The sequence below is a fragment of the Oryza sativa genome, chromosome 6, assembly GCF_034140825.1.
Source record: "Oryza sativa Japonica Group chromosome 6, ASM3414082v1".
Classification (NCBI taxonomy): domain Eukaryota; kingdom Viridiplantae; phylum Streptophyta; class Magnoliopsida; order Poales; family Poaceae; genus Oryza; species Oryza sativa.
The window spans coordinates 22931289-22957741 of record NC_089040.1 but is presented as its reverse complement, the minus strand read 5'-3'; the positions used below and the strand labels follow the sequence as shown (position 1 = coordinate 22957741).

The following is a 26453-nucleotide window of genomic DNA, read 5'->3' as shown; positions in this document are numbered from 1 at the left end:
CCGCCCCATGGCTCCTCACACTCGAGGCACACCCTGAACACGCTGCTCGTCGTCACGTGCATAGGCATGGTGTTGCCCATCGCGAGCGCCTCCAATCGCGTGACCACGCCGCTCGCCGGCTCGCGCGTCGTGAATCACATGCCACCCACGCGCGCCGTGGCTCGCCCTTGCGACACGGCAGGGTCGTACACACGAGCAACGGCGACAAGTCAAAGCCCTTGGAAGGGACATCAGGTGGAAGGCGTTCAGCACCTTGCGCAATTCATCCTTGTCGTTGTCGACATTGCCAAGCATGTCCACTGGCTCCTGCGCGAGCTTGGTGATGGGTCACTGAACATATGCCATCTTCCGGAACCACTGCATCTTGTGGAGGCCGGCGAAGGTGATGCAGGTGTCTGGGTTGAGGTCGAACAACATCTTGATGAGCTTCCGTGCGTCCGTTGTCAACCACGTCGGGCAGCTGAAGTCACCCTGCCGCATCTTGTGATAGATGCACACCAGGTTCTCGTCTTGGAACAGTAGCGCGCCGGCGAGCAATAGAGGATGATGCTACAGGACTAGAGGTCGGCCTTGGTGCTATCGTAGCCACCCGGCGAGTACCTTGGGGACAACGTACGTCGGCGTGCCATAAGCGGTGTGGAGGAGCCCGTCGGGGCGCGCATGGTAGTTGACTGTGCTGAGCCCGAAGTCGGAGGTTCTCAGCCTAGTTAAGCAGCAGGTTCTCAAGCTCAAGGTCACAGTGATACACCACGCTGATGTGATTTGGTGTTTGTTCTTTTTAGAAATGTCGGAAGAAGCAAGATAAAGATAAGGGCAAAATGGTCATTTGATGTGGTTTCTCTCTCATCAATTAGGTGGATATTATATTTTAATGCGTCCAGGGTCCTGCAGCAAATTACTACACTTTTAGAGTGTCCTTAGGCAAATTCACGTTTTTGCGATGTCCCACAGCTAATTACACATTTTTTAGATGTCCTACAGCAAATTTTGCCTAATACAATATACATCCGTGGTTTTATATGTCTATTATATAGTTCTATGTAAACAATATATATTTCGCTATATTGGTATCACAAGCTTTTATGTGGTATATAATAACAATTATGCCTTACTAGCAGCACAAGTTTAATAATAAAGATAATGGTCACTTCTAATTTTATCTATATTATCTACTCCTTCCGTCCCAAAATAAGCGCAGCCATGAGTTTTCGTGTCCAACTTTGACCGTCCGTCTTATTTTAAATTTTTTTAAAAAAACTAAAAAACATAAGTTACGCATAAAGTACTACTAATGTTTTATAATCTGATAACAATAAGAATACTAATTATAAAAGGAATTCAAATAAGACAGACGATTAAAATTGAACATGGAAACTTATGTCTGCACTTATTTTGGGACGGAGGGAGTAGTCGTAGTGTAGTGCTCACAAAATAGGACACACACACAACACATTTCATGTAGTACATCTGCCCAAATACCTCATTTATTTACTCCTAGTTTGTTGGTCCTTTTCTTTCATCTCTCTTGTATCTTGTAGAGTGTTCTTATACGAGGGCAACTCGGCTCCTCCATATCATTATGAGAATCAACGTAACACTCTTTAAAAATAACTTTAAGGCCTTATTACAGTTGCTCTCAGCAATAAGACGGAGAGACGATAGAATTCATCGTCTTCCCATATCTACCAATCTCTTTCTAGTAACCTTTCTTTTAAAAGAAAATTGTGAAGATCATTGACCATATAAGAAGTAATTATACAATAAAAACCTAACACTCGCGTGCGGGCCTCTAGCCTGTCTGCCCAAAAGTGTTTGCGATAATGACAATTTTTCTATGCGGGTGGCGCACCCGCACGCGTGCGGGTGCATTTATGTCGTCCACGTGCAAAAACCAAAATCCGAACAAAAAAATCGCAAAATATCAAATTCCTCGAATCCACCGACCACTTGCTGTGCGCCCGCCGCCCGCCTGCCTCCTCCTGCCGCTGTCGCGCGCCTGCCGCCACCGCAGTGCTCCTCTTGCCACAGCCGCTGTATCCACACGGGGGATGGCTGTCGCCCCTTACCTGCGACCACGCGGTCGCTAGCCGAATGTCGCCTGCTGCTGTGCGCCCATCGCCTCCTACCGCGCGTCCACCGGCCGACTGCCACTCGCCACCACACGACCACCAGCCATTGCTGCCCAGGAGTGGAATCGAGTGAGCGAGTGGAGAGAAAGTTCTCTCCTGGGAGAGAGAGGTGAGGAGATAAGGATGATTTAAAAAATTTGAAATGCTAAAAGGGAAAGATGAGGTAGGTCAGGTATTTAAGAGGCACGTCTAAAAAAAATACATTTTTCCGTGTGTCCGCTTAAGATATCCATTTGAAAAAATAGCCCTATTTTCGCATACGGCTACTTAAGATGTCTGTCTGAAAAATAGCCCTATTTTCACATACGGCTCTTAAAGAGGACCATCTGCGAAAATTTATTTTTACATACGGACCTCTTAAGAAGCCATATGTAAAAATATGGTCGATTTCTACGTACGCGGATACTCATGGTCCGCTTATAATCTATTAAGGTGCTTGTCCAGAAAAATCATTTGCATAAACTTTTATCTAGCACGAATGGTTAAACGCCACCATTCAAAAGACAACGACGTCCTATATTTAACAGAGCAAGCATTTATGTATATCATTCAGAAGAAACAAAACAAAATAGTACTGATCGATAATATTCCCTAAACTCTTTGAAGTAGATGCCATCTCAGAACGTGTCAAATTTGTTCTCAAAAGGAAAGAAAAAAGGACGTGTCAAACAGCTCCTTTTTGTGGGGATAACAAAAAAAAAAGAAGATTAATGCCAGTTATTATTTTAAACGAATCTCGTTGATCATAGCAGCATGTCAGCATCTATATATGGCCTAGTCTCGCATCGATGAATTAAGTTGTAGTAGTAGATGCCATCGTTGATCATAGCAGCATTGATTAAGTTGTCGCTTTTCCTCCCCCAACTCCACGATCAACTGAAGCGGGCGACGGCGACGAGCCGCGCGTGCGTGTGGGTGATCCATGGAGGCGTTCGTGTCGGGCGGCGCGGGCGGGGTCGGGGCGGCGGCGGTGGTCGGAGTGTTCGTCGCCGCGGCGGTGGTCGGAGGGTTCGTTGCCGCGGTCGCGCTCGCCGAGAGGGCCGGCGTGATCGCGCCAAGGAAACGCCCCAACGCGCCCCCAGGTCAGCCGGGGCTTAATATCTCTCTCTCAAGCCTTAAGCTTAAGGTACTAAACTTTAGGGACATTTAATTTTTTCGCCACTTTTAAGATGTGTTAATTAATTATTTGTCACTCGCTGTCTAATGACATATGGGCCCTCATGTGTCCTCATGTGTCTATGACATGTGGATTTAGTGACAAATCATTTATCACCCTCCGTGAGAGTGGTAAATAATTAATTATTCCTATACTTTATTCCTTAATGTTAGTTTTCATGCACACGGTGGTTGCTCATCTCCCAGTGACTTACTGTAGACTTCCGTTTACTTCTGGCTGGGAGCGTGATTTTTCAGTTGCAACAGTAGAAAGTGATTCATCAATTGCAGTAGCTTTTTCCAAAGCTATCCTCATCGGACCACTTGGATATAACAGTTAGTTGGTAATTATTGTTCTCTTGATTTTTTTTTCTAGCACATTAGTTCTTCTGACTAACGTAGTGTGGATTTGAAAATTAGGAAACTATCCTACAGTGAAACATTCTGAGTAAGTACATAATTAAATGATATCACATACTCCCTCCATTTCTAAATATTTGACACCGTTGATTTTTTAGCAAATGTTTGACCGTTCGTCTTATTTAAAAACTTTTGTGAAATATGTAAAACTATATGTATATATAAGTATATTTAACAAGGAATCTAATGATAGGAAAATAATTAATAATTACTTAAATTTTATAAATAAAACGAAGGGTTAAACATATTTAAAAAAGTCAACGGCGTCAAATATTTAGAAATGGATGGAGTTACTACTCTATAAAAAAACAACCCTAACTATGAATTTGTACACATATATTATATTGTTATATGTGTCCAGGTTAGTTCGTAGGATTAGGTTTTTTAATGTGACGGAGGGGTAGAGACTAGCCTTTTGTAGTATGGAATAATTTTAACAAACTTTAGAAAACCTTCATCAATCCATAAAAAGTGTCCAAATTTATTCTTTCGTTTTATAAAGATATCATGCTAGGTTAGCATGCAATTATTGCCCCATGATGATGGAATAACATACATCTGTTTTCCGTTAACAGCCAATAAATTCACATAACTAGCTTTATTACTTTGCAAATAAAACTGAAATGAGAATCCCTAAATTTGTCGATTGTTACCTTCTTTTAGTATAAGTAGACAAAAGACTCCCGGTTCACTGGAGACATATGGTACATCATTTGTTCGTGGAACATGGACAATATGGAATTAACCGAGCCGAATCGGCCTGTCTAAGAATACGTCTATAAAAATTTTATTAATAAATTATTTTCTATTTACAAATATACTGTTTCGCTTATTCCATCACTAAGCGAAACGATGTAGTCCTGAGTCGGCAGTTTTTTGTTTTGAAAAGTCTCGCAGATATGTGTGTGTGTTATATTTATATGCAATGTATTAATTATTCTGGTCTATAATCACCTAATTCTATTTGATATTCTGAGCTTATCGACCATCATCTTGTCAATATCTTACAACATCACCAAAGAAAGGGACAACACTAATTCATCACTAGGCTAGTAATTACTTGCATGAATATATGGTGTTATCATCTATGCAAACAAATTATCAAATAACCCATTTCAAGTTTTCAGTCTAGTGTACAAGTTAGTCTCCCATGATTCTATGATTTTATTTTATTGTCATGCAGCTGTTCCTGGTTTACCCATAATCGGAAATCTGCATCAATTGAAAGAAAAGAAGCCTCATCAGACCTTCACAAAATGGGCTGAAATTTATGGCCCAATCTACACCATAAGGATTGGGGCTTCTTCCGTAGTTGTGCTCAATTCAACTGAAGTAGCCAAGGAGGTGACTTAGAAGTTGTCTATCATTTCAATTGACTTGCTAACTCTAGAATGATAGTCTCACATTTGATTTGATCATAAATAACACAAACCAATACTGTACTATCTTTTGCAGGCGATGGTTGCAAAATTCTCATCAATATCTACCCGAAAGCTATCCAAAGCACTGACAGTGCTTACTCGTGATAAATCCATGGTTGCTACCAGCGACTATGGTGATTTCCACAAAATGGTGAAGCGTTATGTCATGTCAAGCACGCTGGGTACTTCTGCACAGGTATACTTCTCAACAATTTCATTTTTGATTTTTACTACTGATTATTCTCAATAACTCCAGTGTGCATTTTCAGTACTTATCATCTGCTACCAATTATACTTACAGAGTTTCAGTTATCTGTGGTCTGACAATGCAATGCTTCCATAAATTTCAGAAAAAATTTCGTGACACAAGAGATATGATGATCAATAACATGTTAAGCACTTTCCATAAACTGGTGAAAGATGACCCACATGTTCCTCTGATATTTAGAGATGTTTTCAAGGATGAGCTATTCCGGTTGTCCATGATCCAGGTTTGGATTGTCTCTCTGAACTTGAACTGTCAGATGGTCGATTTGTTATTTCCGGCACTGACAATGAATGTCGCAAACTTCAGAGCTTAGGAGAGGATGTGAGTTCAGTCTACGTGGATGAATTTGGGAGGGACATTTCGAAGGAAGAAATCTACAACGCCACTGTGACCGACATGATGATGTGCGCAATTGAGGTTGATTGGAGAGACTTCTTCTCCTACCTCAGCTGGGTTCCAAACAAGAGCTTCGAAACAAGAGTGTTTACCGCAGAAGCTAGACGAACCGCGGTGATGCGCGCCTTGATCAAGCAACAGAAGGAAAGGATTGTGCGTGGAGAGGTGACGAAATGCATACTTTGACAAATGACAACTTCTGTTTCTATGCCAAAAAAAAAAGTTACCCCCTCTATTTCTAAATATTTGACACCGTTGACTTTTTAATATATGTTTGACCGTTCATCTTATTCAAAAACTTTAGTCAAATTTGTAAAACTATATATCTACATAAAAAGAGTAAATTGTACTAGCAGTCCTTAAAACTTGTAACTAGGTTTCACTTAGATCCACGAACTTGTAAAACACGCATCGAGATCTTTAAACTTGATTTAATGTATCATCCTGGTCCAAAGTCTCGTTTGACCGTGGTCTTACCTTACGTGGCATGCCACATGGACGATGACATGGCACAAATTTCTTTTTCCTTTTTTTCTCTCTTTCCTCCACCTCTATATGTATCGGTGGCATGCAAAGGGAGAGAGGGAGGCAACGAGAGAGATGATGTTGACCATCGGAGGCAAAGCGCGTGGTCGATGGCGGAGCGGAGGCTGGGGGGACGATGACAACTCCGGGCGGCGATAGTGATAACTAGTGGCGTGGTTGCTCCCCAACGAGATCGTGCATTCTCCCGTGCAGAGCTCGTCGCTGCCAATCTCGTCATCCTCTGTCATACAGAGCTTGCCGCTGCCCATCACGTCGACCTACGCTGTGCGGAGCTCATCGCCTTCCACCGCACAGAGCTCTTTGCCCAACACTGATCGACTTGCCTGCCGAGGTCACGACCGGATCCAACAAGATTGTGGCTAGATCTGGCGACCTCGCTGTCATCGTCGCCGCCGCGGTTCCCCGACCGTCGTGAGGAGAGGGGAGAGGCGGTCCGATCCGCGCGCGCGCGCCCACACACACACACACATAGAGAGAGGAGAAGCGAGGCCGCCGGGGATGGGAGAGGTGACGCTGCCGCCGGCGGTGGGCGGAGTGGGAGGGGAGGCATCGGCGCCTCGGTGGCGTCTGGCCATTTGTTGGCGTCAGTGGGGAAAAGAAGGTGGGGGAAGGGATGAGAGTGGAAGAAGAAGGGAGGAAAAAATAAAAAATTCCATGTCATCGTCCACGTGCTACGCCACGTAGACAAGACCACTGTTAAACAAGACTTTGGATCGGGATGATACATTAAATCAAGTTTAGGGATCTCGATGCGCGTTTTATAAGTTTGTGGATCTAAGTGAAATCTCGTTACAAGTTTAAGGACCGCTAGTGCAATTTACTCACATAAAAATGTATTTAACAATGAATCAAATGATAGGAAAATAATTAATAATTCCTTAAATTTTTTGAATAAGACGGACAATTAATCAAACATATTTAAAAAAGTCAACGACGTTATTTAGAAACAAGTATTATGTCCACATATCATCTCTTTTTGGCTCCATGAAACTGAGATAAATATGCAGGCAAAGATATGCTATCTGGACTTCTTGCTGGCAGAGAACACACTGACAGATGAGCAACTGACGATGCTGGTGTGGGAGGAACTCATAGAGGCTGCAGATACTACCTTGGTCGCCACAGAATGGGCCATGTACGAGCTTGCCAAGAACCCTGACAAACAGGCAAGAAATATTTGTTACTCTGTTCCAGCTCATTCTTGGCATTATCAACCCAAACGTTTTCTTTTGGGCGTTTTTCTGGTCATGCCAGGAACGGCTTTACCAAGAAATCCGGGAGGTGTGCGGCGACGAGACGGTCACCGAGGAGCACCTGCCGCGGCTGCCGTACCTCAACGCCGTCTTCCACGAGACGCTGCGCCGCCACTCCCCTGTCCCGCTCATACCCCCGAGGTTCGTCCACGAGGACACCAAGCTTGCAGGCTACGACGTCCCCGCCGGCACCGAGGTAAGCACAACCATACGACAATGGCAGGGTTTACACTTTCAGTTTGGGCCGAAGTTTCAGTTATTTCGGTGTCGCCAAAATTTCAGTGATTTCGGTGTCACCGAAATTTCACGAACTTCGGTGTTTTTGGAACTTATTTTTGCACGAAATTATTTGAAATTTTAACTGAATTTGAATAAAATTTTAACCAAATTCACAAAACTTTGGAAAATTCTGAAAATGTTGGTTTTTTTTTCAAGAGAATGGATTAAAATCCGACCTTTATATTCACACTAGACCGTAAGAAAACAAGAAAGCTAAGAAAAAAAATAGAAGACTAAGCTCTACTTATCTTGTATCCTTTGTTTCAAACCTGCCTGTTGAAATCCAATAACTTTTATCATATTGGGCAAACTCGTCGTCCTTGACTTCTCGTAGAGTTTTCAGGTGGGCCTCATCTTTTTCGCTTATGCTTATACTTATCAACCAAAATTTAAATTTTTAACTTTAAATTTAAAGCTGATTTTGAGAGTTCTTTTTTTACAGAAGTTTATTTTTCAGCCTTTGCTTTTAGATCGCTAAGAACACGTATATAAAAGTTTTATTTATAAATTACTTTTCGTTTGTAAATATGCTGTTTGGATTATTTCACGTATTATTATTCCACGAATACGTGAAACAATGCGGCCATAATTGCTTTCTGGGGGAGTCCAAAATTTCAATCACCCTGACAATCTAACAAGTGATGGTCATTTGCTAGCAGATGGTGATCAACCTGTACGGGTGCAACATGAACAAGAAGGAGTGGGAGTCGCCGGAGGAGTGGGTGCCAGAGAGGTTCACCGGCGGGAGGTTGGAGGTGGCAGACATGTACAAGACGATGGCGTTCGGCGCCGGGAGGAGGGCCTGCGCAGGGAGCCTACAGGTGATGCACATCGCGTGCACCGCCATCGCGCGCTTCGTGCAGGAGTTCGGGTGGAGGCTGACGGAGGGCGACGAGGAGAAGGTGGACACCGTGCAGTTCACCGCCTACAAGCTCCACCCGCTTCATGTCCACCTCACGCCCAGAGGAAGGATGTGAACCATTATATTCATTGGAAGCTGTTTTTCGATCGTTGAATAATGATATATACTTGTCTTTGAGATGTATTTACTATTAGCAAAATCTCCATGCTTTGTTATGGATAGGAGAAAACATATATTATAATATATCTGTCGGAGGATGAACTCCTCTAGCAGGGAACCGTGAGGCCCCCCTTTGTGAGTTCGGCCAAGGGTAGCGGGTTAGATTCGAGGATTCCTGTGATGGGGGAGAGAAAGTGAGGGGGTCAGGCCCCTCAGAGAAGATGAGACAAAAGGGGATTATACAGGTTCGGGCCGCTGAGAAGCGTAACACCTTGCTCCTGTGCTTGGTTGAAGCTGAGGGGATTACAAGCGCTTGAGACGAAGGATCTCAAGTGTGTGTTTGAAAAAGGGCTCATCCCCTCCCTTAGATGGCATGAACCTCCTTTTAAACCTCAAGGGGTTACCATATGGGCCCAGAGAACCTATCTAGGGGAGAAGGAGTACAATCTTTTTATTAAACGCATGTCTTGTTTCTTAACTTGGAAGCCACATGCACGCCACCTCGGTTGTGGGGCCCATCAAATTATGTCGCCTGACACGGGGGACGCCCATGTCATTCGCTATTTAATGAGTGAAGACTTTTGGGTCCTTACTTGCGCGGGGATATGGAAACTCTGCTTTGACCGGGTCAGACGAATCGACTCCGGCTGGGATGAGAGGCTAAAAAAGCCTCCCATCATCACGATGTGACAGGGGATGCACCGACTGACACATGGGCAGCGTGCAGGCGCACTACCCTAGTCCCATCGGTCATTCGACCAGTCACAGACCGGTCAAGCGCGCTGCACGCCGCATTAAATACGGCGTGATGCGCTCGTTCAGTCCGCTTTCAATGCGGTTAGCTGGGCGCTGGGTGCGCCCACCCAACTCGCACGCGTAGGCTGATGCGTCGAGGGGGTCGGGACGGCCCAACCCCCAAGTGAGGAGGGGGTAGCAGCCACTCCACCCCAGGCCCGACCCTCCTCGGGGGAGTGCCACATGGGTTTGGGGGCGGCCTACTCCCTCCAAACTCGGTACCCTAAGCTGGGAGGGGGCAACCGCCCGTCCAACTCGGGCCCGACCCCCCTCGAGGGGCGCCACGTGGGTTCGGGGGCGACCTCCTCCCTCTAAACATGATACCCCCAGGCCCATATCATGGACAGTAGCCCCCGGTGTTAGCCCTGACCAAAACCTTTCCCAGGTGGCCAGGGTTGACACCACTCTCCTAGTCTAATGACATTTGGGCCCGGTTTCTGTTCTGTCGTTCTAGGAGTTAGGCGGTGGGAGTTTAGCCACGTTCATACGTCACCTTAACTCCCCACTTCCTTCCCAGTTTCCGAGACGCTGTGGGCATGGGAGCGGAACCGATACGTGGGGTTTTTTTATGGCTCAAAACCCCCCTCCTCGCCATAATTCGCTCCTACTGTGACCTAGCTCCTCTACTTTCTTTTTTCGCCGCCACCAATCTTCTCCTTTCTTTACTGGCACTAGAGCTCATGCGCCTTTTTTGCCCCAGCCTGAGGGTGACTCGCCAGCCCGTACCTTAGGCTGTGAACTTATTTCCTGTATCTATTCAGCAAACGTTGTTTGATTCTCTTGGGTCCGCGACCTCACGCTGCGTACCTCAACAAAGCAAAAAGGGGTCTTATCAAACCAACCCACCCCATAAAATTGGAAAGAAAGATAAAGTAAGTGGACCTGACTCCTTGAATGAGGCCTCTATCCGCTATTCTGATATATAAATTCAATGTAGATGAAATTGTATAAGTGGATTTTTTTTGTATTTCTTTAGACTTAGACTACGCAAGGCAAGAATTTCTCCCTCGCTTGCCCCTGCCTTTTCTTAACCTCTGTTCGCGTTCTATTTCATATATCCAAACGATTATTTTCGCGTGAGTGTGAGGACCGAACTTTCCATACCCAGCAATCTTCACCCGCGATCAAGCCAAGGTGGGCGCCACAGCCAGCCGGCGGGGCCAAAGCCAGCTGCTACAAAAGAGCCAGTACAGGGGGCCCCGGGCATCGACGGCGCCCAGAGCTCGACGAATTAATAGGATAGAGCTAGAAACCGTAGCCCCCACACTTTTAGCGAAGAACCGTTTGAATGGATGAAGCGGATACAAATTTCATGTTACCAAGGGGGCTAGCGAGCGCGACACGTGGGTACCACGAGACCGCGAGGAAGAGATGGGTGAGAGATATTTATAAGCCATAATTTTAATCATGCTGGACAAATGGTTTCATGGATTTGTAAATTTTGCTGATAAGCATGAACAAGGAAGATATAAACTTAAAGGAAGTATTAAAAATGCTATGCTTAGAAAAAACCCCTAGCCAACGCGGAGCTTTCCTAGAGGTGTCTGCTTTGGCCCGGGTACTGTAATACTTCCTTTGTTACCTTTGTTCATCCTTGTTTGAGAGTGTCACTTGGTTCATCTTGCTTGCACGTCGCAACCTTTCAAACCTTTGGCTCGAAGAGGGCTTCCCACCATGGGCTCCGAACCATTTAGGGAAGCCTGCGACCACTTAGGAAACGAGGTCAGGTTCCCACGAGCCTACTCCCCCATGCTACACATTTTGTTCACTCTTTCCTTTCGGTGGCCTCCTTCAATCTTTCTTCCTTCTACACATATGACTACTTTCGCACGAGTGTGAGAGCCGAAAAACTCTAGAGCCAGCAATCCCCGTCCACAGCAGAGCCGGGCCAGGCACCATAGCCAGTCGACGGGACCCAATCAGCCGCTACAGAAGAGCCAACATGGCGGTCCGGGCTTTGATGGCGCCTAGGGCTCAACTTAATGCTAGGATAGGGCTAGAAAACTTAGCCCCCACACTTAGCGAAGAATCATCCATGTAGATGGGAGAGAGGTTAGGCTTTTCCCACCGAGGGAGCAAACAAATGCGCAACACACGAGCGTTGCAGGGCCATGAGAATAGAATGGGGGGAAATTTAATATAACATTTCATGCTGTGTTATGCTGATGAATTGAAAATTTGAAAAATACTTGAAACTTGAATGGATGATTAATTCTTGAAAGATGGATGCTTTTGTGCACGGATTATGGGGGCGACAAGGCTTCCTCTTCGGCAACCAGCCTACAAAATCTGAGCACAGAACACTAGCAACTAAGAAAGGACCTTTCCGCTGGAGGAGGGGACTTGTCAATTACACAGTCATGCTAGGGCATGGTGTAAACCTGACTTCCCATCTTAACATTCTAATTCCCATCAACCCTAATCCCTTTTCTTCCTACAACCAACCCCATCGCCGGGGGCTAATGAAATTTTATCATACTTATTCAGTGTATTGCAATATTTTTATGGAGTATTAACTCCATCCGGGTGATGCGGGCCCCGGTCACCCACCAGGTATCCTATGGGGGTGGGGACGGGTGATGTTTTTCGCCCGCCAATATAAATAGGCCCATTAGGAATGGAATTTAGAGAGGTGTCCTCGTATGATTGTCACACGATCGACCATGGGCCTGTTAGGTACGTATTTGTGTCCCTCTATTTGTCGACTTTGGGTCCCTCTATTTGTCGCCCAGTCCGATTTATGTCCCTCAACCGTAAAACCGGGTACAACCCATCCCCCAACTTATAAAAACCGGGCAAACGAGGTCCCTCGGCGATTTTGAAGAAGGTTTGGCTGACGTGGCGCCTACGTGGCTTGTTTAACTAGGTCTCCATCCCACGTGGCATTGACGTGGCGCTTACGTGGCAATTATATCCTGGAAAAATAATAAAAAGCATGACCCCACATGTCAGCTGCACACAAAAATATTTTTAAAATTGTGAGGCCCACGTGGGCCCCACATGTTAGCCTCACTCCTCACTCCTTTCCCCTCTCTCTCTCCTTCCTGGGCAGCGGATGGCGCCGCCGAGGACGTCCGCGTTCAAGGTGTTCGAGATGGTGGAGCCGCTGTCGGGCACGCGCATCGAGGCCCTGTACGCATGGAAGGAGCTGGAATCGCTGGGTGGGCGGATGCTGTTCGTCGCGCGAGGCTGCTCCAGATCGTATGACGCGGGCGACTATCCGGGCGATGAGTTCGGCGAGGGCGTCTACTTCCTGGATGACGGGAGGCTCTACCGCGAGTCGGCAGTGTTCACGGCTCGGCGACGGCGATATCCCTGCAGAGACACCGGCAAGTGGCTACCGGCGGCGGCGGCGGCGGTTCCGCGTGTGGACAGCTTCTTGCCGGAGCAAAGCCCGTCGGACTACTCGCCACCGGGGTGGCTTCTCCCCTGAGATTGCTCGTGTTAGTTTTGATCGTCCTGGTACAGGTATGATTCGCTGTCGATTTGATCCCTCGAGATGTGGTACAGGTATGATTCATGACGCTTTTTATTATTTTTCCGAGATATAATTAATTGTCACATAAGTGCCACGTGGGATGGAGACCTAGTCAAACAAGCCACATAGGCGCCACGTCAATCAAAACCGCCTTCAAAACCGCCGAGGGACGTCGTTTGCCCCGTTTTCGTAAGTTAGGGGACGGGTCGTACCTGGTTTTATGGTCAAAGGACGAAAATCGGTCTGGCGACAAATAGAGAGACTAAAAGTGAACTTATTCCATCTATTTCTTGGGCTTTGGCTTACACAAGTCTAAGAAATGTGACCAATACAATGTAATAAATCATTTTAGGCTAAAGGTTTTAACATCTACTCTTGGCAGTTTAAAAGCCAAGGATAAAAACAAAACGATAAAAAAGCAGTAAATTAATTTTACAGTTAAGTTAAAAAAAATTGGCTGCCACTGATAATAATATGCTGAAACAAGCATGCATGTCAATTTCTTAGACTTTTCGATCAGCATGGCCCTAGACATGAAGATAAGGCTTTGCTTTCACCTTTCTCTAAAGGTGGATGATGCTTGAGATGAGGACACCCCATATGTATCTCGGCTGTCGGCTAGATTTAAGTGTTCTTTTTTTTTTTTTGGTAGGCTGGATTAAAGTTGGGAGTACTGGATGATCAAATAGCGTTTGTCAGGCATCGTCGCCAAAACGCCAATCAACATAGCAGTCGGCACTTCGGTAATGGTGGAGGTAGGGCGCCTGCTGTACCTGCTTGGGAGGTGGCTCCCGTTGGATCAATTCGACTTTGCAGGTTAATCAAATTGTGTTTAAATTTGCAGGTTAATCAAATTGTGTTTAAATTTGCTTTCACTTTAATTTTAAGGGGCCATGTGGCATCTTAAATTTTAAGGAGCCCGTTAGCTTTCCTACTCCATTACAAAAGTATGACATATATTATGTTGAACTAATTAAACAGTCCAACATCAACAGTCCAATATAGACAAAATAAACGATTCTTCTATATATGTACCCCAAAAAATCTACTCTTGGTTAAGGTGAACATCAAACAGATGTCAACACCAGTGTATAATATCATCATCAAACGATAAGGTACCGTTAAGAGAATAATGATAGATATACAAATGGGTAATTGGGATTGTAAGTACTCCTACTCAATGATCATCTTTTTTTGTAACAGCAACAACAAGAATTAAGGGCCTAACATTGCAATGTGAAAGTACAACGGTCGCTTCCATGCAAGACAAGAGGAATCTCTCAAAACAAACCCGGATGGGATCAATGCTCCTGGTTCTTTTGTCATAGAGCGAGTCAAAAACTCGAGACAGTAGTGGCATGTCGCATGCAGCAAATACCTGACAAAGCAGATCAGACGAAATGAAGATTATCCTGAAATGCAGATTATCCGTATGTTTGCAACCGCTACACGTTAGGTCCAGCAATCTCTAGGTGGTGTTCTTTTGTAAAAAAGATAAAAATTAAAGATAAAGTTAGCACACGGAAAAAGAAAGCCATTAATAGATTAATTAAGTTTTAATTATTATATAAACATGAAAAAATAGATTGATTTAATATTTAAGGCAATTTTTTATAGAAAGGTTTTATACGAAACACACTATTTAGCAGTTTGAAAAACGTGCTAATAGAAATATCTCTATCTTATTCAGAAAAAAACACCACCTTAGGTTTTCTAAAAGAAAGCAATAGTATCTGCCACCACATTAATTTTGTTGTATAGATACTTTTTTATTAACTACTTCATTTGTTTTAATATTACAAAAATAGTCCTAGTATGATTCTATCTTATTTGATATTATGCAAAGACATCTAAAGGAATGAAATTATTCCTAAAAAGTAACAATTAATTTTCTTTTAAGCAATATTAGCACATGTATAATTTATTTTAATCTGTAACAAAGTAGCTAGTAAATATAAATATAAACATGCCGTGCATGGACCTAATACTCTTCCTATGGATGTGTATCTGCACTATCACCAGCTGGTTTTTCAGTATTATAATACATACATCCATGGTTTTATATGTCTATTATATAGTTCTATGTGAACAATATATTTTGCTATATCGGAATCACAAGCTTTTACGTGGTATACAATAACAATTATGCCTAACTAGCAGCACAAGTTTAATAATTAAGATAATGGTCACTTCTAATTTTATCTATATTATTTTCTAAGATTTACGGAGAAGTACAATATTTTCCGTGCAACATCACAAGCTTCTAATTTTGATAAGTTACGAAGCTAGTGAAAATATCATTTGCACTAATCTATATTAGCGCACGGAGAAGTACGTTCAAAGCTTGTGAAAATATCATTTTGTGCACTAGGATTTTCCAGCGGCATCATCTAGTAGTAGTGTAGTGCTCATTAATCAGGACACACACAACATATTTCATGTAGTATATCTGCCCAAATACCTAACTTATTTACTCTTAATTTATTGGTCCTTTTCTTTCATCTCTTGTATCTTGTAGAGTGTGCGTCTTATATGAGGGTAGCTCATCTCTTCCATATTATTATGAAAATTTTCTTTCGTCTCTTGTATCTTGTAGAGTGTGCGTCTTATACAAGGGTAGCTCATCTCCTCCATATTATTATGAAAATCTACATGACACTCTTTAAAAATAACTTCAAGGCGACAAGGCCTTATTAGAATTGAGACAAAGACGATAGAATTCATTGCTCTCGAAGCAAGTTTTTTTTTTTTAACTTCCCATATGTACCAATCTCCTTCTAGTAACCTTTTTTGTTTTTAAAAAGAAAATTGTGAAGAGCATTGACCATATAAGAAGTAATTATACAATAAAAACTTAATATATACACCAATCTCCTTTATAGTAACTACTAGTAACCTTGTTTTTATTGTGATTTGTTTCATGGAACCGCATGAGTACTTTAATTATGACTTACATATTTTTATATGCACATTAAACTTTATTCTAGCACGAATGGTTAAACGTCACCATCCAAAACGAAACAACGTCCTATATTAATAAAAACAGAGCAATCATTTATGTATATTCTTCTATTAGCATAAAGAAAGAAAACAAAATAGTACTAACAATATTCCCTAAGCTCTTGTAGTAGATGCCATTTCGGGACGTGTCAAATTGTTCTAAAAAAGAAAGAAAAAAGAACGTGTCAAAACACCTCCTTTTTGTCGGGATAACGAAAAAAAAAGATTAATGGCAGTTTTTTTTTTTTAAAAAAAAACGAATCTCGTTCTATATATGGCTTAGTCTCGCATCGCAACCGCGCGACGCGAGTTGTCGCTTTTCCTCCCCAACTCCACGATCGAGTGAAGCGGACGAGGGCGACGGCGGCGAGCGCGCGCACAGCGTGTGATCCATGGAGGCGTTCGTGCCGGGCGGCGCGGGGGCGGCGGCGGCGGCGGTCGGAGGGTTCGTCGCCGCGGCCGCGCTAGCCGAGAGGGCCGGCGTGATCGCGCCAAGGAAACGCCCCAACGCGCCCCCAGGTCAGCCGCCCCCCCCCCCCCCATCTCTCAATCTCTCTCTCACTCACTCACTGTCACTGTTTGATGGAATGCCGCCTTGGTGAGTGGTGGGGATTGGCACTTACCATCGGTGGAGAGGGGTGAGATTCGCATCGCACCGGGAATCAACAGGAAGTGGCCTCGCCGCCATCTCATCCATCGCGGTCGCGCCAGGCCCCGCCGACGAGGTCCGGGCCGCACGGCGCTCGCCGGACCACGGCTTGGTGCTGCCCACGGGCGCACCCCCCCAGCCGGCGCAGATGGAGCCGCTCGGCGCTCGTCGTCGCACGCGTGCTCCACCTCGCCGTCTCCGCCATCGCCGGCACCCACTCACACGCTCCCTCGCCGGGAGAGATCGGGGAGAAGAGAAGAATAGAAAGGGGGATTAGGGTTTACCTCAGCCGCCGGCGATTTCTCCGGCACGGGGGAGATCCTGGCCGTCCAACAGATCGGACGGTCGACCTCGCTCCCGCGTTGGCCCGCTGTGCTAATGGGCCCACCCGATTTCATGGGCCTTCCGCTTCCGCACCACCTGGGCCGCGCCGCCGCAGCTCTTAGCCCGCGCGCACATGCGGCACGAACGCCTCTTGCCCCATTTCCACCGCCCTCTCCCGCTTCCGGCGATGTCCACGCCGAACAGCCTCACGACACGTGCTGCTTCGCTGCTTGTAATTGGCTTCTCGTCGCCGGTGGCCGCCGCCGTGTTGTTCTTCTAGCAGTCGATGAAGAGCAGCTCGTCGGCGCAGAGGCCCTTCTCCCTCACGAATCGGCTCCATCCCTTGGTCAGCACGTAGCTCTGGCTGCTGTTCCTGGACGAGTCACAGGTGGAGAAACCTTTGTATTCCGGTTCGTAACACCAATCGGGACTAAAGTTAGGATCTTTAGTTTGTACTCCCGGCGGGGTCGGGGCAGCAGCGGTGGCGGCAGTTGGAGGGTTTGTCGCTGCGGCCGCGCTCGCCGAGAGGGCCGGCGTGATCGCGCCAAGGAAACGCTCCAACGCGCCCCCAGGTCAGCCGCCCCCCCACCAATCTCTGCATCTCTCTCACTCACCCGCTGTCACTGTTTGATGGAATGCCGCCTCGGTGAGTGGCGCGCGATCGGCGAATTGGTGGAGAGAGGTGAGATTCGCATCGCACCGGTGAGTTTCTGAGGAATTGGAGATGTGTGTTGCTGCTTGAAATCAAAAACTCTGATCTCTTGATTCCCTTTGAAGATTTGAGAGCCAATCAAGTTTGCATTCGCCACAATTTTCGCACCGTTCTCCGTCACTGTCTCTTCTCACTCTCTGTCTCTTGATCTCTCCATTGATATCACTCGGAGACGGAGGCGGAGACGGAGACAGCGGTTGATGCCACTGCTCGCGTAGGAACATCTTGAATTTTCTCCCCTCCTTTTTGATCTCCCTTTGATGGAAACAGAAGCTTTTGTCCTGCCTTTAGGCAGAGACGATCAGAAGAATCTATCCTCTCCTTTGCTTTACATTGCCTTTTTTTCCTTTTCTTCATGTTATTCTTTTTTTCTATTCAAGTAGAACGATATACCTCGTGGTGATCATGGTAGAGACCGAAAATGTAAAGCATTTCCATTATCTGCGAACAGAATGATGGGATGTTTAGTATTTTCTCAAACAAACATAGGCATTGCACTGACAGGATTGAATTCTAAATAAAGGAATAAATAAAAGATGGGCCAAATTGTTTCGAGAATCACTGGACCACACTTTGAATTGTTTGGATGAAATTTACCCGTATGTTTGCAACCGCTACATGTTAGGCCCAGTAACCTCTATTAAGGGAATTCGTTTCATTTTTTTCCACAAAAAATGTTTCACCTAGTATATTCACAATGTTTCACTATGTATAAATCTAATGTTTTAATAAATTGAAACATTTTTTTGCAACAAATCACCCACATATTTAGAAACCCTCTATTAAGGGAATTCGTTTCTTTTTTTGTTCCACCAAAAATATTTCAACTAGTGTATTTATAATGTTTCACTATGTATAGATCAAATGTTACAGTGAACTGAAACATTCTTTCGTTGTTGAAACATTGTTTTTATATAAAGTGAAACAACGTCTAGTTTAAACGATTGAAACATTTTCGATCTACTTATTGAAACAATTCTGATATACTTGGTGGAACATCGTGCAACATTTAAAAATAATTCAATAATAAGCTAAATTTTTTTTTGTCAGAATATATCCATATATGGTCTTGTTTTAAAGATTTAATTGCAACGAATTTAATGGTGCAATCGAATCATGATTTAATTTGGATAAATAATTTAAGAGAAAAAATAGTTTAAAGTGGTTTTGCACGCATGCGTCATGCTGATGTCAGCGCCCGATTTTTCCCCTCCCTAATCGGACGCCCGATGCGTAGGCTCCTCCATTCTTTTCTTAGATTAAAGAAAGAAAACAAAATAGTACTATAACAATATTCCCTAAGCTCTTGTAGTTAGATGCTATTTTAGAACATGTTAAAACACGTCGTTTTCATCATCGGGATAACAAAAAAATAAATAAATTAATTAATGGCCGTATTTTTTTTTAAAAAAAACGAATCTCGTTCTTTATATGGCCTAGTCTCGTATGGATGGACGTGCAACCGCGCGACGCGAGTTGTCGCTTCTCCTCCCCAACTCCACGATCGAGTGAAGTGGGCGACGGCGGCGAGCGCGCACGCAGCGTGTGATCCATGGAGGCGTTCGTGCCGGGTGGCGCGGGGGCGGCGGCGCCGGCGGTGGCGGCGGTCGGAGGGTTCGTTGCCGCGGCCGCGCTCGCCGAGAGGGCCGGCGTGATCGCGCCACGGAAACGCACCAACGCGCCCCCAGGTCAGCCGCCCCCCATCTCTCTCACTAACTCGCTGTAATTGTTTGATGGAATGCCGCCTCGGTGAGTGGCGCGCGATTGGCGAATGACTCACTCACGATTGGTGGAGACAGGTGAGATTCGCATCGCACCGGTGAATTTTCCGACGAATTGGAGAGTTGTGTTTCTACTACTTGAAATCAAAACCTCTGATCTCTTGATTCCCTTGAAGATTTGAGAGCCAATCAAGTTTGCATTCGCCACAATTTTCGCACCATTCTCCGCCGCTGTCTCTTCTCACTCTCTCTCTCTCTTGATCTCTCCATTGATATCACTCGGAGACGAAGACGGAGACAGCGGTTGATGCCGCTGCTCGCGTCGGAACATCTTGAATTTTCTCCCCTCCTTTTGATCTCCCTTTGTTGGAAACGGAAGCTTTTGTCCTGCCTTTAGGCAGAGACGATCAGAAGAATCTATCCTCTCCTTTGCTTTACATTGCCTTTTTTTTTCCTTTTCTTCAAGTTATTCTTTTTTTTTCTTCTATTCAAGTAGAACGATATACCTCGTGGTGATCATGTCAGAGACCGAAAATGTAAAGCATTTCCGTTATCTGCGAAGAGAATGAATGAATTTTCTGCACTAACAGGATTGAATTCTAAATAAAGGAATAAATAAAAGATAGGTCAAATTGTTTCAAGAATCGCTGGATCACACTTTGAATTGTTTGGATGAAATTTACCAAAAAGCAAGTTGCTCTTCAGAGGGCATGCATTCATGCCCTTCAATAGGGCGTAGCAAGGAATTAGAGGTCCTGGTGCGAAAGGTATAATGGGACCTCAACATATGATTACATCTAGTTCTAATCGATTTAGCTTTAGATATTAAGCCCTGTTGTGCCTTCTACTTTTAGTTTTGGGTCTTAGGTTCTCTGACCGTCTGGGCTTTAGCATTTTAGTTATGCTGCTAATTAAGTACTCCCTCTGTCCCTAAAAAATCAACATAGTACCAGATGTGTCACATCGTATTACTATAAATCTGGACATAGATCTATCATATTCGTAGTACTATGATGTATCATACCGGTACTATGTTGATTTTTTATGTGACGGAAGAAGTATATACTTAGCACTTCATGTAATTAAGATTTGGGGCTGAACAATCGCACACCTCACTATGTTACTGTACGGCCTGTTCTCCAAACAGACAGCCCTTTCTCTCTCGCTATTACCAAAATTTCAGACGATTTTTTTATATTTGGAATTTCGAATATTTTTTCATGAATTTGATCCCCCCTCCTCCCGTAAATTCAAACAAATTTAAAATTTTTATGCCAGAGGCATTTCCTGCTTACTGGTACCTTCAAATTAACCGGTGCTGGATTACAGATAGAGGATGAGCCGAGGGGTTTGGCGGTAGCTTGCTTGTTTGCAGATAATAATTTTATTTAAACATATAAATTTGTATGAAGCATAAAGCGGAACGCCTTTCTTACCAGTGACTTACTGTAGCCTTCCGTTTATTTTTGGCTGGGAGCGTGATTTTTCAGTTGCAACTGTAGAAATTGATTTTTCAATTGCAGTAGCTTTTCCCAAAGCTATCCTCATCGGACCACTTGGATAGCAGTTTTTTTGGTAATTATTGTTCTCTTGATTTTTTTCTCTAGCACATTAGTTCTTCTGATTAACGTAGTGTGGATTTGAAAATTAGGAAACTATCATAGAGTGAAACATTCTAAGTAAAGAATTTAATGATATCACATAGAGACTAGCTTTTTGTATAGTATGTCATAACCTTAACAAACTTTAGAAAACTTTCATTAATCCATAAAAAGCTTCCAAATTTGTTCCTCTGTTTTATAAAGATTTCGTGCTGTGTTAGCTTGCGCTTATTGCCCCATGATGATGGAAGGACATACATCTGTTTTCCATTAACAGCCAATAAATTCACATAACTCGCGTTATTACTTTGCAAACATAACTGAAATGACATTCCCTAAATTTGTCGATTGTTTTTCAATCTTCCTTTTGATATATCAAAATTTTAAAAAAGTAAATATAGTATAAGTAGACAAAAGACTCCCACTTTCACTGGAGACACATGGTACATCATGTGTTCGTGGAACAACATCGACAATATGTACTTAACCAAACCCAATCGGCATGTCTATGCGAATGGCAGAATGTGTATGGACAGCACCAAGAGTCCAAGGCAGAAAAAAAAGGAGAGTAAATGGCATAATAAATAAAGAAAAACCTGATGACCCATAGAAACGAACAGGAGAATTTTGAAAATATTCAGATCAGCGCTATTCATTTTGATTTTTTATAAGTCAAACTTCTTTAGGTTCAATCAAATTGAAATAAAGAAACTATGAAAATATGTTCAATGTAGATAAACTAATTTAGTTCTATAAGTATTGCTATATTTTTTTTATAAACTTGATCAAACTTTCAAGAAGTTTGATTTAAAGAAAAAGTCAAAACAATTTATAATATGAAACAGATGGAGTGTATATATTTTGTTGACCCACTTGTGAGTTGAGAGTGCAAAGTATTAATTATTGTGGTCTATAGTCACCTAATTCTATTCGACCATCATCATGTCAATATCTGACAAAATCTGACAACATCACCGAAGAAAGGGACAACACTAATTCATCACTAGGCTAGTTACTTGCATGAATATATGGTGTTATCATCTATGCAAACAAATTATCAGAATAACTCATTTCAAGTTTTTAGTCTAGTGTGCAAGTTCTAAGTCTCCTATGATTCTATGATTCTATTTCATTGTCATGCAGCTGTTCCTGGTTTACCCATTATCGGAAATCTGCATCAACTGAAAGAAAAGAAGCCTCATCAGACCTTTGCAAAATGGGCTGAAATTTACGGGCCAATCTACACTATAAGAACCGGGGCTTCTTCTGTAGTTGTGCTCAATTCAACTGAAGTAGCCAAGGAGGTAACTTGGAAGTTGTCTATCATTTTTATTGACTTGCATAGCTCAAGAATGATAGTCTCAAGAAACCATGGATTTACTGTACTCTCTTTTGCAGGCGATGGTTGCAAAATTCTCATCCATATCTACCCGAAAGCTATCCAAAGCACTGACAGTGCTTACTCGTGATAAATCCATGGTTGCTACCAGCGACTATTGTGATTTCCACAAAATGGTGAAGCGTTATGTCATGTCAAGCATGTTGGGTACTTCTGCACAGGTATACTTCTCAACAATTTCATTTTTCATTTTTAGTACTGATTATTCTCAATAACTCCAGTGTGCATTTTCAGATTTTATTATCTGCTACCAGTTACACTTTCAGAGTTTCAGTATCTGTGGTCTGACAACGCAAATGCTTCCATAAATTTCAGAAACAATTTCGTGACATAAGAGATATGATGATCCATAACATGTTAAGCACTTTTCATAAACTGGTGAAAGATGACCCACATGCTCCTCTGATATTCAGAGATGTTTTCAAGGATGAGCTATTCCGGTTGTCCATGATCCAGGTTTGGATTGTCTCTCTGAACTTGAACTGTCAGATGGTCGATTTGTTATTTCTGGCACTAACAATTAATGTCGCAAACTTCAGAGCTTAGGAGAGGATGTGAGTTCAGTCTATGTGGATGAATTTGGGAGGGACATTTCGAAGGAAGAAATCTACAATGCTACTGTGACCGACATGATGATGTGCGCAATTGAGGTCGACTGGAGAGATTTCTTCCCCTACCTCAGCTGGGTTCCAAACAAGAGCTTCGAAACAAGAGTGTTTACTACAGAAACTAGACGAACTGCGGTGATGCGCGCCTTGATCAAGCAGCAGAAGGAAAGGATTGTGCGTGGAGAGGTGAGGAAAGGCATACTTTGACAAATGACATCTTTCATATTTGCTTCTATGCCAAAAAAAAAAAAAAACTTGCAGAGATCATCTTTTAACTCCATGAAACTGAGATATATGTGCAGGCAAAGACATGCTATCTGGACTTCTTGCTGGCAGAGAACACACTGACAGATGAGCAACTGATGATGCTAGTGTGGGAGGCACTCATAGAGGCTGCAGATACTACCTTGGTCACCACAGAATGGGCCATGTATGAGCTTGCCAAGAACCCTGACAAACAGGCAAGAAATATTGTTACTCTGTTCCAGCTCATTGTTGGCATTCTTGGCATTATCAACCAAAGCTTTTTATTTTTGGCCTTCTTCTTGTTGTCATGCCAGGAACGGCTTTACCAAGAGATCCGGGAGGTGTGCGGCGACGAGACGGTCACCGAGGAGCACCTCCCACGGCTGCCGTACCTCAACGCCGTCTTCCACGAGACGCTGCGCCGCCACTCCCCTGTCCCGCTCATACCTCCGAGGTTCGTCCACGAGGACACCAAGCTCGCTGGCTACGACGTCCCCGCCGGCACCGAGGTAAGCACAACCACTCGGGCCGAAACTTTCGTGTTTTCGGTACTTGTTTTGCACGAAATTATTTGAGTTTTTAACCGAATTTGTATAAAATTTTGACCAAATTCACAAAACTTTGGAAAATTCTGAAAATTTTGGGCGTTATTTTTAAGATAATTGATAGAAATCTGACCTCTATATCCACAGTGGACCATAAGAAAACAAGCTTTGAATAAAAATAACACAAGATTAAGCTACACTTTTCTTCTATATCCTTGTTTCAAACCTGCCTTGGCACATCCCGTTGAAATCCAATACTCCCTCTGTCCTAAAATATAGAAGCCTAGAATCGGATATGACATTTCCTCTATCCTAATACTAGGAAATTTTCTATCATGTGCTAGGTTCTTATATTTTTGGACGGAGTATTTTTTATCATATCAGGCAAACTTGTCGTTCTTGACTTCTCGTAGAGTTTTCGGGTGGGATATAATTGCTTGCCTGGGGAGTCCAAAATTTTAATCACTGGTCAACTCGCCGATCAGTGATCAAAATCCCCTAACAATCTAACAAGTGATGGTCATGTGGCAGATGGTGATCAACCTGTACGGGTGCAACATGAACAGGAAGGAGTGGGAGTCGCCGGAGGAGTGGGTGCCGGAGAGGTTCGCCGGCGGGAGGCTCGAGGTGGCGGACATGTACAAGACGATGGCGTTCGGCGCCGGGAGGAGGGCCTGCGCGGGGAGCCTGCAGGCGACTCACATCGCGTGCGCCGCCGTCGCGCGCTTCGTGCAGGAGTTCGGGTGGAGGCTGAGGGAGGGTGACGAGGAGAAGGTGGACACCGTGCAGCTCACCGCCTACAAGCTCCACCCGCTTCATGTCCACCTCACGCGCAGAGGAAGGATGTGAACCATTATATTCATTGGAAGCTGTTGCTCGTTGAATAATGATATATAGTTATCTTTGAGATGTATTTACTATTAGCAAAATCTCCATGCTTTGTTATGGATAGGAGAAAACATATTATAATATATCATGGACTATATTTCTTTTATCAAATATGGTTGTATATAACTTGTTACTTGTTTACTTATTCTTTGTTATGGATAGGAGAAAACATATATTATAATATATCGTAGACTATTAATTTTTTATCAAATATGGTAGTATAACTTGTTACTTGTTTACTTATTCAAATATATGGTATTTATTTATGTGAACTATTCAATAGTAGCAGAAAATATCAGGGTGCCACTGTAGCCTTTTAAAAGAGTGCAGGCAAAGAACCTTACAATGTTAGCAGTGAATCTTTCTTGAGGTAAACCTCAAAAGAGCACCCAATACGACAAATCAACCGTTTCAAGGCTGAGATATTATAATTTGACCGACATCCACATATATTTCAAACCAATTTCACTAAAACAATCATTTATAAAGCCAATTGTTCATTACAAAATATTAATCATGACAATGATTTCACAGTTACTTATATTTTTCTATATATATACTTACTTTCTCTAATCGTACGGTTAAGAGTTACTTCGATTTCTTTACGGTGTTATCTAATCCTATGAAAAATTACTTCTATTTTTTAGTTCCTCTAGCAGTGTACTTGCTTCTAATGCCATAAAGAATTACTTCTATCTTTTAAAAAGTTACTTTCCCCTAACTATGTAATTACTTTTAATACCATGAAGAGATATTAACCACTCTAAATGCCGTGGGAGCGCTGAGATTTTAGAGCGCCATGTCAGCGATTTTTTTTCATAGAAGTCCCCGTACTTCTGGTTAATTATACATTGATCCCAGTTGCTATCCACCGTGAACCGTTTGATCTCTCTCTAGGGTTGATCCCTTGTGGTGGCTCTTCCGCATGCGTGAAATTAATCGTTGGATGCGGAATGGATGGTGCCGATTTCGCCGACTGCATCAAACCCTAGCCCCGTCGCCCCCACCCTTGCATGAGCCCTCGCCCTCGCCCTCACCCTCCACCCTCGGTGCATCACCACGCTCTCCTCCCCTCGCATGTGCCATAGTTGTCGCTGCCGCCGCAGTTTCGCACTCCTCCAACCATCGTTGCGGCGCCAGGCGCCGTCCTCCTCGCCGGCGTATCCGGCCACCCAGATGAGATGGATGCGAGTCGCTGCCCTCTTCTTCCCTTTCATCTCTACGCCGCCACAGGCCATCGCTTCCCTATCCCTCGCCCTCTCCACTCTGCTCGGCGAGGTGTTCATCAGAGTGTCACGGTTGTGCCATTGCCGGACATCACAGTGGCGACAAAGGAAGGAGAACAGGGGAAAGCGTAAAGTGAGAAGACGTGTCTTCGCCAAGAAAGCGTATTGTGTAAAGAGAGTGGTAGGTGTGTGTGAATGCCAAGTAGGGCACAGGAGACAGCTGTGTGAGTGGAGGATAAAATCCCCTCGTTGTTGTACTGATACGATTACGAAATGAGAAATGAAAAAGAATCTCACCTCCCCCAAGTTCTGTCTCTTCTTCTCGCCTAAGTCTTCTTCTTCTTCTTCCCCATGCTAGTTCGCCGTGTCCCTC

At 43.9% G+C, this 26453-nt stretch overlaps 3 protein-coding genes and 1 long non-coding RNA gene across 8 annotated transcripts; 2 read left to right on the top strand and 2 right to left on the bottom strand.

Moving 5' to 3' along the window:
- Nucleotides 1-327: 327 nt before the first annotated feature.
- Nucleotides 328-2176, bottom strand: LOC136357028 (putative CBL-interacting protein kinase 27). Its single transcript, XM_066311752.1, has 3 exons — nt 2127-2176; nt 601-703; nt 328-480 (listed from the first exon to the last, which is right to left on the bottom strand). The coding sequence occupies exons 1-3, from the start codon at nt 2174-2176 to the stop codon at nt 328-330; spliced, it is 306 nt and encodes a 101-aa protein (XP_066167849.1).
- A 754-nt stretch (nt 2177-2930) lies between these two features.
- LOC9269379 (ent-kaurene oxidase-like protein 1) lies at nt 2931-8928 on the top strand. 2 transcript variants are annotated; one of them, XM_015787767.3, is made up of 8 exons: nt 2931-3211; nt 4888-5048; nt 5160-5321; nt 5476-5616; nt 5700-5954; nt 7343-7501; nt 7590-7784; nt 8527-8928. In XM_015787767.3, exons 1-8 carry the CDS (start codon nt 3052-3054, stop codon nt 8842-8844), a joined length of 1551 nt encoding a protein of 516 aa, XP_015643253.1. In that variant the 5' UTR covers nt 2931-3051; the 3' UTR covers nt 8845-8928. The 2 variants fall into 2 exon arrangements, with proteins under 2 accessions (XP_015643253.1, XP_015643252.1); XM_015787766.3 differs by having other exon boundaries at nt 7343-7784.
- A 5235-nt stretch (nt 8929-14163) lies between these two features.
- Nucleotides 14164-17085, bottom strand: LOC107278738 (uncharacterized). The gene is made up of 2 exons (XR_001546809.3): nt 16785-17085; nt 14164-14539 (listed from the first exon to the last, which is right to left on the bottom strand). It is a non-coding gene; the product is annotated as an uncharacterized lncRNA (long non-coding RNA).
- Nucleotides 16462-25065, top strand: LOC4341347 (ent-kaurene oxidase 2-like). 4 transcript variants are annotated; one of them, XM_015787764.3, is made up of 9 exons: nt 16462-16643; nt 19489-19534; nt 22312-22472; nt 22567-22728; nt 22883-23023; nt 23107-23361; nt 23478-23636; nt 23736-23930; nt 24498-24965. In XM_015787764.3, exons 1-9 carry the CDS (start codon nt 16554-16556, stop codon nt 24813-24815), a joined length of 1527 nt encoding a protein of 508 aa, XP_015643250.1. In that variant the 5' UTR covers nt 16462-16553; the 3' UTR covers nt 24816-24965. The 4 variants fall into 4 exon arrangements, with proteins under 4 accessions (XP_015643250.1, NP_001408561.1, XP_015643246.1 ...); XM_015787760.3 differs by lacking the exons at nt 16462-16643; nt 19489-19534 and adding exons at nt 17192-17522; nt 17584-17706; NM_001421632.1 differs by lacking the exon at nt 19489-19534 and having other exon boundaries at nt 16464-16680; nt 24498-25065.
- The last annotated feature ends 1388 nt before the right edge of the window (nt 25066-26453 follow it).